The sequence below is a fragment of the Hibiscus syriacus genome, unplaced genomic scaffold (assembly GCF_006381635.1).
Source record: "Hibiscus syriacus cultivar Baekdansim isolate YM2019G1 unplaced genomic scaffold, ASM638163v2 tig00111208_pilon, whole genome shotgun sequence".
Classification (NCBI taxonomy): Eukaryota; Viridiplantae; Streptophyta; class Magnoliopsida; order Malvales; family Malvaceae; genus Hibiscus; species Hibiscus syriacus.
Window position 1 is genome coordinate 1,004,152 of NW_024063020.1, and position 12,342 is coordinate 1,016,493.

At 35.4% G+C, this 12,342-nt stretch overlaps 1 protein-coding gene and 1 pseudogene across 1 annotated transcript; both read left to right on the forward strand.

The window, feature by feature from the left end:
* The first annotated feature begins 433 nt into the window (after positions 1 to 433).
* Positions 434 to 7,520, forward strand: LOC120155932 (annotated as a pseudogene).
* Positions 7,521 to 11,316: 3,796 nt separating this feature from the next.
* LOC120155899 lies at positions 11,317 to 11,862 on the forward strand. Its single transcript, XM_039167362.1, has one exon. The coding sequence runs from the start codon at positions 11,317 to 11,319 to the stop codon at positions 11,860 to 11,862; it is 546 nt and encodes a 181-aa protein (XP_039023293.1).
* Positions 11,863 to 12,342: the final 480 nt, after the last annotated feature.

Below are 12,342 nucleotides of genomic sequence, written 5' to 3' on the forward strand. Positions count from 1 at the left end.
GCCATTTCAAACTGCTTAAGGACCGTATGCACGCATATGTACGCATTACCATAAAACAAGGCTCCAAATCATTATCTTGAAATGAAAAAAACAAGCTTGACGATGTAGAAAGCGACACAAAAGATGATGAAGAAAGCAAAACAAGATAGGAGAGTCAAACGATCAGTCGAAAGGTGTCTCGTATGATCAAACAGTGATAGGTCAATTGGTCTAACATGCCACATTAACATTCTATTATTGTGGTAATGGATGTTAATGGTGATTGACCGATTTATTAAAAAATCAACAATATTAGTGACTAATTTACTATTTATCAAACTTCAGTGAGAAAAATAAAAAATTGCCCAAAAAATAGTGACCATTTTTGCAGTTTAACCTAAAACAAAACGCAGAAGTTATAGAAGGAAACTAAAGATAAAAAAACCCCTTAAAAATGGCAATCAAAAGTAGTACAATAGCAGCAACAAAATATCTGTTTCTCACAGTCATTCTCCTCCTTTCCCTTTCTTACTTCATCATCATCTTCTTCTTCAGCTCGCCTTCTACAAAACCCATAAATTCCTTTCCCCAAAATCACTTCCTTTTCTTCCAAAACTCTATTAAAGTCTACGTACCCGACCTTCCCAGATCCCTCAACTATGGCTTACTCCAACAATATTGGGACTCCGATCACCCCGATTCTCAACTATGACCCATATCACCGGATCTCGACTACCCATATCTCAAAACCCACCAAATACCATCCTTACCCCGAGAAACTGTAGAGAACGGTTGTAGGAGATTATTTATGTTTGTACAGTTAGAGAATTAGTTAGTTGGTTTTGGTTAGTTTACAAGTTAGTTAGCCGTCCAGTTATTGTATAAATACATTGGTTGTATAATCTTATACTGCAGTGAAATAGAAAGAGCATTTCCAGTATTCTTTGGTTATCATTTTAACATGGTATCAGTTGGTTTGTTTCTGGGCTCTTGGGTTATTGGGCTTCTTTCACACTAGTCATCTACATTTCTTGTTCCCGTGCAAAGATCCCCAATTCCAGTTCTGCTCTCGCTCTCTGCATTTTTTTTCTCCTCTTTCTGCTATTCCTATTCGTCATGCCTCCACAAGATATTTCGGAGATTGATTTCACTCATCCATTGTATTTGCATCCGTCTGATACGCCAGGTGCTGTTCTCGTCTCTCACCAGCTCACCGGCGCTCATGACTACGATGTCTGGAGTCGGTCAATGCGTATCTCCCTTCTTGCGAATAACAAGTTAGGACTCATTGATGGGGTCTGTCTTCATTCTAATTTTGTGGAGCAGCTTCAACCACAATGGGATCGGTGCAATGTAATTGTACTATCTTGGATAATCAATTCTATCAGCAAGTATCTCTCAGCCGGTATTGTTTTTTCCTCTAGTGCTGCGCTCGTATGGTCCGATTTGAAAGAACAGTTTGATAAGGTTGATGGTTCTCGGGTTTACTTTCTACACCGAGAAATCGCAACTCTTGTTCAAGGAGATTCTTCAATTTCATCGTATTTCAAGAAATTGAAGCTCCTCTAGGACGAATATGGTGCGTTGGTACCTCTGCCTTCCTGTGATTGTGTCAATGCCCAGCAGAACAATACTAACGCTTTTCAGCAGCGCCTATTCCAGTTCTTGATGGGTTTGAACGAATCATATTCTGCTGTGCATAGTCAAATCATTTTGATGCAACCATTATCGAGTGTCAATCAAGCCTACTCGATGCTGGTTCAAGAAGAGTCTCAACGTGCTCATTCTACTGGCATACCCTTAAACCACGATTCTACTATTTTTTATTCTAATTCCTCGGCATCTCCTGGCAGTATGGGTCGACGCCGGTTCAATGGAACTTGTGACCATTGTAAAATCAAAGGCCACAAAAAGGACCAATGTTACAGATTGATTGGTTTTCCTGCTAACTTCAAATTTGATCGGAAGAAAGATGCTTCAGCTGCTCTTACTGGTAAACTTGAAGATCATGTTCCTCATTCTGTTCCTCATGTGTCTACTGCTCCCGTGTTTACTCAAGAACAATACCACCAGATATTGAGTTTTTTGCATCAAGCTCTAGCTTCTGAGTCATCGGTTAATCTTGTAAGACAAGCTTCAGGTACTCTTTCTTCCATAAATTAGATTTTGGACACTGGTGCTACTGATCATATTACGTTTGAATTCTCTTGCTTGACAAATCCTGTTGCATGTGCTTCTAAAAATAGATTTGTTCATCTCCATAATGGTAAAAAAACTCTCATTACTCATATTGGCTTCTACATCCTTAGCAAAGACCACATCATTCATAATGTTTTGTTTGTCCCTGACTTTAAAAATAACCTTTTATCTATCACTAAACTAACCACTGAGCTTCACTATGTTGTTTTGTTTTATCCTGCATTTTGTATCATGCAGGACATCTCCAGTGGAAAGATCAAGGGGATTGGTAAGGAACGAGGAGGTCTTTACTTGCTCGAGTCTTCTTTTGCATCTTCGGGTTTGATTTCATCTTATGCTCATGTTTCTTCATTTTCGAATTCTTATGTTTGTCAGTCTGTAAATCATCATTTTCCTACTATTACTGAACTTTGGCATGCTAGACTTGGGCATGCTGTCATTAATAAAATTCACAAGTTGTCTGTTCTTCAATCTGTTAAGTTTACTCCTAGTGATGTGCAACATTGTTCAGTATGTCCTATGGCTAGACAAACACGTTTGTCATTCCCTTTGAGTTCTTCTCAAACTGAACATCCTTTTTAATTACTTTACATTGATCTTTAGGGTCCCTATGGAATTTCTACTCATAGTGGACATCGATGTTTTCTTACGGTTGTCGATGATTTTAGTCGTATGACTTGGGTATTTTTATTACGACTTAAGAGTGATGTTGTTATTCATTTAAAATCCTTTTTCCTAATGATTAACAATCAATTCTCTACTTCTGTTAAAATAATTCGTAGTGACAATGGGACCGAATTCTTCAATTCGATTTGTTCTCCTTTGTTTTCTTCCCTTGGCATAATTCATCAATCGAGTTGTGTCCGTACTCCTCAGCAGAATGGGGTAGCTGAGCATAAGCATAGGCATTTACTTGAGGTTGCTCGCGCTCTAAGGTTTCATTCTAAAGTTCCTTTGAAATTTTGGGGTGAATGTGTTATTGCTGCTTGTTATCTGATAAATAGATTACCCTCTTCTGTTTTATCTTGGTTAACTCCTTTTGAATTGTTGTACAAAAAACCTTCTTCCTTATCTCAGATTTGTGTTTTTGGATGTCTTGCATATGCCACTCAGACACATTTAACTGATAAATTTGTGTCACGAGTCATTCCTTTTGTATTTTTTGGGTATTCCTCTACTCAAAAAGGCTATCTTTTATTTGATCTTTAAAAAAAACTCTTTTTTGTCAATCGTGATGTTGTTTTCCACGGCTCTGTTTTTCCTTTCAGTTTTCCTCAACAGTCTGATTCTTTTTTTCCTACTCAAACTTATAAGGATGATGATGAATTCTTAGTTCTATCTCAGCCTTCTATCTCTCTTAATGATCCCTCTTCACCAATTTTACCCGAATCATCGGCACCTTCTGCTTTTCCATTGCGTAAGTCTTCTCGAGCATCTAGACCTCCTACATGGCTACAAGATTATGTTCGTTCCAATCAGTCTTCTTCTTCTTTTTCCACTTGTAAGTACCCTCTTATTCATAATGTTTCTTATCATCATTTACCCGTTCGTACACAACATTTTCTTGCTACCACTTCATCCATTATTGAACCACAATCCTATTCTGAAGCTATTTCTAACCCGGCTTGGATTAAAGCTATGCAAGAGGAAATTCAAGCTTTAGAATTCAATGGTACTTGGTCTGTAGTGCCTTTGCCTCAAGGAGTGACTCCCATTGGTTGTAAATGGGTTTTTTCGTGTCAAATATAAAGCTGATGGTACAGTTGAGCGTTTTAAGGCACGTCTTGTGGCTAAAGGTTACAATCAGAAGGAGGGTGTTGATTTTGTTGAAACATTCTCTCATGTAGCAAAGTTAGTCACTGTTAGGACTGTTCTTGCCCTTGCTGCTATGAATGACTGGCCTCTTTTTCAAATGGACGTGCATAACGCTTTCCTGCAAGGTGATCTGTTTGAGGAAATATACATAAAGTTGCCTGAAGGTTTTAGTAGCCAGGGGGAGAATATGGTCTGTCGGCTGCAAAAATCTCTCTATAGTTTGAAGCAAGCTTCACGACAGTGGAATTTGAAGCTTACTGAAGCATTGGTAGCAACAGGATATCAGCAGAGTAAGTTTGATTACTCAATGTTCACAAAAAGGAGGGTGAAAGATTGGTGGTAATACTCATCTATGTAGATGATCTCCTATTAACTGGCAATGATTTAGTCTTGATCAATGAGTTGAAAGACATGCTAAATTGCAGCTTTAAGATGAAAAACTTAGGAGAATTGAAATATTTCTTAGGACTTGAGGTCTTAAGATCAGAAGAGGGAATTGTGTTAAACCAGAGGAAATATACTTTAGAATTGCTAAATGAGACTGGTCTTGAAGGAGCTAAACCAGCCTTGACTCTTTTAGAGCAAAATTTGAAGCTTACCTCCACAGAATATGATGAACATTTACAGCAAAAGGAAGATGAAGTACTGGTTGAAGAAAAATCAATGTTTCAAAGGTTAATTGGAAGACTAATATACTTAACACATACTCGGCCAGACATTACATTTGCAGTTCATCATCTCAGTCAGTTTATGCAACAACCGAAGAAAACACACTTAGAAGCAGCATTGAGAGTTATCAAGTATTTAAAGAAGGAACCAGGACAGGGGATATTATTGAAGAAAACATGCAAGATTTAGCTGTCAACATATTGTGATTCAGACTGGGCTTCTTGTCCTATGTCACGAAAATCAGTTATTGGTTTTTGTGTAAAGTTAGGTGATTCTTTGATATCCTGGAAATCAAAGAAAAAAAATACAGTGGCAAGATCATCAGCAGAAGCTGAATATCGAAGCATGGCAATGGTTGCATCAGAAATAGTATGGTTAAATGGCGTTTTGAAGGAATTGCAATTTGATATTTTGAGGCCAGTAAAGTTGTACAGTGATAGCAAGGCAGCCTTACAGATTTTAGCAAATCCAATATTTCATGAACGGACTAAGCACATTGATATAGATTGTCATTTTGTTAGAGAAAAGATACAAGAAGGAACAATCAAAGCTGAGTATGTATCATCTGCATAACAACTTGCTGATGTTTTAACTAAGGCGCTTGGGATATAACAACACAACTATTTGGTGAGCAAGTTGGTGATGAAAAATATTTTAATCCCTCAACTTGAGGGGGAGTGTAGAGAACGGTTGTAGGAGATTATTTCTGTTTGTACAGTTAGAGAATTAGTTAGTTGGTTTTGGTTAGTTAGCCGTCCAGTTATTGTATAAATACATTGGTTGTATAATCTTATACTGCAGTGAAATAGAAAGAGCATTTCCAGTATTCTTTGGTTATCATTTTAACAGAAACCATTGATCAAGCAATACAGTGCGGAGTACTGGATCATGGGTGACTTGGAAACCTCTCAGGAAATGAGGATCGGTTATGTTGCCAAAAGGGTTTTCGATGCCAAAGAGGCTGAGGTTGTTTTTGTTCCCTTCTTTGCTGCACTGAGTGTTGAGATGGAGTTGGGATCTGGAAGCGGTGCGTTTAGGAAGAAAGCTGGGAATGGGTATTACTTGAGGCTAAAGAAAGTGATGAATTTTGTGATGAACATTGATGCTTGGAAACGATCCGGCGGCCGTGATCATGTCTTTGTTCTCACTGGTATTCTGATTATTATTATATAATTTAAGCTCATTTGCTTAGTGCTTAACCTTTTGTATATTTAGACTGTTACATTGTTTCTCGTTACTTGTTCTTTGTGTCATTCTAGTTGCTGAAATTGGGTTAGAGAGTGCTTGATAGTTTCTTTTAGTATAAAGAAGTAAAGGGCAAATTTAAGTTTGTAAGCTGTATGGAAAATGGTTGCTCAGCAGCGGTGTAATTTGCATAGAGAATCACCGGCATCGGTATTCGAAAAAAATGCCGTCTTCGACCAAAGACTTCTGTTTTTATTGTATGGAAAGCACGTTAATGAAGGTTTGATAGTGAGGTTGAGGATAATGTGGTAGTTGATCATTTTTGCTATTTGGTAATGAAGTCTTGTGATGGCACAGAAACTAGTGTTTAGGACAAAATGAGAGTGTATAAAACTATGCCCTTCACGAAATTGGTCGGTCGGAATGAGAGATGGTGATGAACTCATGGCCACACGAGAGAAAAAGTTGTGTCGTTCAGCTTCTATTGTGCAAGGATGGGATTGTCAAATTTATCTAGGTAGCTTTAGGTATATTATTGGCTGAAATATGCCCAGTATTTCTTATGCACTTTTCATTTTTGATTTGGTTCCTTCTCTCGGTGACAATATGAGAACATACATCGATATGTTTACCGTCAGTGTCAAAAGAAATAAAACGGAAAAAGAAGTGGAAAATTATCCTGCATGCTTTACGGCTTATGATTTAGTTTCTGGATTGTCGGGTTATGTTAAACCTTGAAGTATTCTTTGACAGACCTTGTTGCAATGTGGTATTTCAGAGAGGAGATAGCCCCTGCTGTTCTACTGGTTGTGGATTTTGGTGGGTGGTATAGACTCGATACGAAATCATCCGATGGTACCTCATAAGACATGATACGTCACTCCCAAGTTTCATTGCTTAAAGATGTGATTGTCCCATATACTCATCTGCTTCCTCGGTTGCTGCTGTCGGAAAACCAGAAACGACACACCCTCCTTTGTTTTAAGGGAGCTAAACATAGGCACCGGGTTAGCATCCTACAACCCAACACCGAATCTAGCTGCTCTATGTTGTGTCCCGATAATAATATTATTTCCTTCTTGAATGGATACAGTCATAAAGTTCAAAACTTTAAGCTTCTTTTGCTGAGTTAAATGTTATCTAAATTTGCAGGGTGGCCTAGTTCGAGAAAAATTATGGGACTTGTTGGTTAACGAACCGGGAGTCGTTATGGAAGAAGGGTTCCCTAATGCCACCGGTAGAGAGCAGTCAATTAAGGGGATGAGGACATCCGAGTTCTGCTTGCACCCTGCTGGTGATACTCCCACTTCATGCCGACTCTTCGATGCAGCGACAACATCGAGCTGCCCTTTGAAGGGATGCTGGATTACTCCACGTTTTCAGTTTTCGTAGCAGTGAGTGATGCTTTGAAACCAAATTGGCTTGTTTCTCATCTTAGAAGCATTTCTGAGAAACAGAGGAACAAACTCCGTCGAGCCATGGCCGAGGTTCAGCCCGTTTTTGTGTATGATAACGGTCATCCGGGCGGTATTGGGCCAATCCCACCGGATGGTGCCGTAAATCATATTTGGAGAAAGGTTCATAAAAAATTGCCTGCGATTAAAGAAGCCGTTGTTCGTGAGAAACGAAAACCGGCGACTACATCGACCCCCCTACGATGCCATTGCACATGAATGTAAGATTAAAGATTCATTTCATGTTGTTCATTCTTTTTTCAGATTGCATAGATGAGAAATGCAGTGGTTCTAGTTTTGTGCTTATCGGAGTCAAAGGTTTTAATACACCAAAATTAGTTTTGTAATAGTTTTAGTTATTGTAAGTTTTAAAACATATAATTTAATGATCTAATGTTTTATCGCATATAAATATAAATGAACGTAATTGTTCGAATTCAAGGCCTCTAGATAAAATAATATTCTTTTTTTTTTACTGATGAAGTTATTGAATGGGTTGAAATTCGTATTATTTTAAGTCTAACTTGATGTTACAATGATGATGATATTTTGAAAGGTATAAATATTTATCAACACCTTACTAAATTGTTTTGTAATAGTATCTTGCTTATTATGGTTTACTGCATTGTTGTGAATGATTAACTGCTAGGGTTGAAAAGAGTCGATGTAAATTGCAAGTTAATTGAATTTGAATTGGTTAAAACTTTATAAATATTCGATTTAAATGGACTTGAATTCTACTCGAATTTTTAACTAGCTGAAATGAGTTATTTGACACTCGACTTGAAAAGCTTGCGAGTAATTTGAAAAAAAAAATAATACATTAACATTTTATTTTTAATAAATTAAATCATCAACAATATTAACATTTATGTGTTGGGTTTTCTTAAAGAAGGTAATATGCAATTTTTATGTACTTAAGGTTCATGTTCGTGTTCAAGTTTGAGCTTCAACCGAGTTAAGTTTAAGATTTTTTTTATTTCAAGTTTTTTTGAGCTTCAATTTATGTTTCGAGTTAGATTTAAGCTTGAAAATTTTAGACTCGTGAGTTTTTGATGCGAGTCGAGCTTCATTTTAAAGTTCTCGAGCGAATCGAGCTCAACAATATTCAAGCTTGACTAAGCACGACTCGTTTACAGCCCTATTAACTACTATGTTATCTATTATTTAATATGATATTGTTAATATGTCAATGCAATTAAAGAGATTATTGTTATTTCTAAATGTCTCGGGTTCGAGCATATCATATGTCCGGAGGGATGTTTAAGCGTTTATTATCAAATTGATTTAGAGTCTTTCAAACAGATAATACCTTGTAATCATTCTTAGATTAATAAAAATTATTTATATACTAATAATTTATTAAAGTTTACATTAACTTAAATATTCAAGCTTATAATTATCTAACATGTTATATCATAAAATTAAGGGTAAAGTATACAAATGATCTTTGGACTATATGACATTGTTTTGTTAAGTCTTTCAACCATTAAAAGTTACAAAATGGACCTCAACTATAGTGCGCTACTTCATCGAGTCTTCTAACTATTTAAAGTTATAAAATTTTAGACTCGCGAGTTTTCGATGCGAGTCGAGCTTCATTTTAAAGTTCTCGATTCAAATCGAGCTTAACAATATTCAAGCTTGACTAAGCACAACTCATTTACAGCCCTATTAACTACTATGTTATCTATTATTTAATATCATTGTTAATATGTCAATGCAACTAAGAGGATGATTGTTATTTCTAAATGTATCGGGTTCGAGCACATCGTATGTAGGGATGTTTAAGTGTTCATTGTTAAATAGATTGAGAGTATTTCGAACATATACTACCTTGTAATCATTCTTAGATTAATAAAAATTATTAATATACTAATAATTTATTAAAGTTTACATTAACTTAAATATACAAGCTTATAATTATCTAACATGTTATATCATAAAATTAAGGGTAAAGTACAAAAATGATCTCTGGACTATAAGACATTGTTTTGTTAAGTCTTTCGACTATTAAAAGTTATAAAATGGACCTCAACTATAGAGTGCTACTTCACTGAGTCTTCTAACTATTAAAAGTTACGTAATTGTCGTTTGACTATTCATATGTTCCAAATTAGTCCTTTTTCGTTAAAGAATTGACAGTCATCTGAGCTGGATGTTAACATGTTACTAAGACATGATAAAATCTGATCTCAGAATCAGTTGAGTTGTATTTTGTGGATTGACTCTTCATTTACATTATGTTATCAAGTCAGTGCATGAAACATTATGTCGTCGAGCCAGTGTTTGAAAACAACAACGATGCTAGTAGACATCTTTAAAATATGATTTTATCATATCTCGGTCAACATTTAACGCCTAACTCATAAGACTGTCATGTTAACGCCTAGAGGTCCTAGCAACATCACGAGCTGTGACTCCAACTGTAGCAATCCGACTACGAGGATCGAACGCTCCGTTCACATTGATTTTTTTTAAATAAAGAGTAATATTTAGTAGTTAATTCATAATTAAAGTGACAGATATTACCATATGTTGATAGATTTTTAAAAATAAAAATTTAATTAATTTAAATATAAATAAATTAGATAGTTAATTTCATAATAAGTACCCAAACTGTATCAATCATTCTAAATCAATCCCTATAGTGTAAAATATTCATCAATCTTTAAATTATGACTTTCATTCTAAATTTGTCCCTAAATTTTATTTATTTTTACCAATTCTCAAACTATCGATATTGTTTTATTTTTACCAATTTTAAAATATTTAATATTTTTGAAGGTATTAAAATCTTTATAAAAGGTTTGTTTTTGAAGGTCTTAAAATCTTTTTAAAAAGTCCCGAGTTAAGATTTCGTACATTCAAGAAACATATTAAATTTAGGGTAAACTATATCTTTCAAACTCATCATTTTCTGTTAAAAAAGTAACAATTGTCTAAGTTGTATGTTAGCATGTTGACTGAGATATGATAGTCTTTTCAGATTATGAGATCAAATTTTATCATATCTTAGCCAGCAAAGTAACATCTAGCTCAGACGGCTATCAAATTTTTAATCGAGTTCGGAACATACGAATAAACAACTATTTTGTAACTTTTAATAGTCGAAGAACTCGAAAAAATAATACTCTATAATTGAGGGATCATTTTATTATTTTTAATAATTGGAGACTTAATAAAACATCCCTTTAATCGGAATCATTTATGTACTTTACCCTAAAATTTAAAGGTTATTTTGAATTATCCATGTAATGAATACACAAAATTAAATTCGATCCAAAAACTATAAATATATTTCACGTCATATTTGCATCTAATGTCCAAATTGATAACTAGAATGGCATAACTACCAAATTGATATGCTACTGATACTTCGAGAACAAATAAAATATTTTAAGTTTGGGACTAATTTTGAACATAGTTTGAAGACGTTTATTGAATTAAGGCTTAATATCAAAATAAGTGCCCAAATTATACCTTAATTCTTTAATAGGTACCTAAATTATTTTTTGACACATCTATGTGCGTAACATTACAAATGTTACTATTTTATTTTAGGTGCCCAAGCCGTTAACTGCGTTAATTTCTCCCGTTAAGTGACATGTGTAACATTTTAGTAATTTTAAATTTTATTTTTTTTAAAATACTATTATATTTATAAAAAAACATAATTTCTCTTAAATTATAAAAAAAACTCAAAATACCTAAAATCCCAAATCATATCCTTAACCCGGCCACGACCATCACGGCCAACGAAACCCCTGCCATCCTCCTAGTCATACACCGTCGTAGTTGCCGTCAAAATCGCGTGAGATTACGATTTTCATACTAAGAATTGCAGGGTATAAAACGTTGATTCGACATCGATCAGTCGTGTTTTTCTTTAAAAGTTTTGTGGTTATTTTGGTATTAGGCCTTGAATTAATCATTATTTTATATATGCGCTTTCTTCTTCCTATCCTAACCTTTTTCTGCGTTTGATCATAGCTGAGAAAATAAAACAAAACAAATGCGTAATCGTTCGCAAATCTCACTGTGCAAATACCTTCTGAGATACCCTCTTGAATCTTATCCAAAACCCACGTCTTCGTTTCTCATCAACTCGCTTCCAGCGATTCCTACTCAACTCATTCCCAGCTCAGTCCGATATCCAAAGCCCAGCCTTTTCCAGCAAACGTTCCAAACCACAGAAAACATCCGAGTTGGATGTGAACAAGGAAGTCGATTCAATCAACCTCAAGTTCGTGGAGGCAAGAGAGGAGATAGAGATGGCACTGAGTCGAAAGCATCCGAGTTGGATGTGAACAAGGAAGTCGATTCAATCAACCTCAAGTTCGTGGAGGCAAGAGAGGAGATAGAGATGGCACTGGAGTCTAAAGAGACTGTTTATTTCAATGAAGAAGCAGAATCTGCTCGTGCTGCTGTTAAGGTGGTTATGGACATGTTTGAAGGGCTTTTAGGAAAGCTACCTGATTCGGAAAAGGCGGCTTTGCAGCGCTCCATGGGACTCAAGATAGAGCAGCTCAAGGCTGAGCTTCAGCAGTTGGATGATTGATGAGGTTAATTCTATTGGAACTTTGAATCTGCTTTGCTTCATTTGTCACACTTGGTAGAGAACTAGAGATGAGGGATTAGTGATTTTAGAAGTGACAATTAAAGCTTATATGATATTTAATGATGTGTTATGATGTTATGGTTCTATGGTTAGGAATTAGAGGTTAATTCTATTGGAACTTTATTGGAACTTTGAATCTGCTTTGCTTCATTTGTCACACTTGGTAGAGAACTAGAGACGAGGGATTAGTGATTTTAGAAGTGACAATTGAGCAGCCCATATGATTTTTAATGATGTGTTATGATGTTATGGTTCTATGGTTAGTGATTTTTATATGATTTAAAGCTTATATGATTTTGATGATGATGATGATGATAAAGGAGAATTTGTAGCATTTAGAGGAAACTATTTTAGAAATTTTGTGAACTTGTATAATCTAAGATGATGATGCATGCTTTTTGTTGCTTTATCTGATGTAAT

Coding starts and splice junctions, on each gene's coding strand:
- LOC120155899 (XM_039167362.1), top strand. CDS start 11,317: ATGCGTAATCGTTCGCAAATCTCACTGTGCAAATACCTTCTGAGATAC.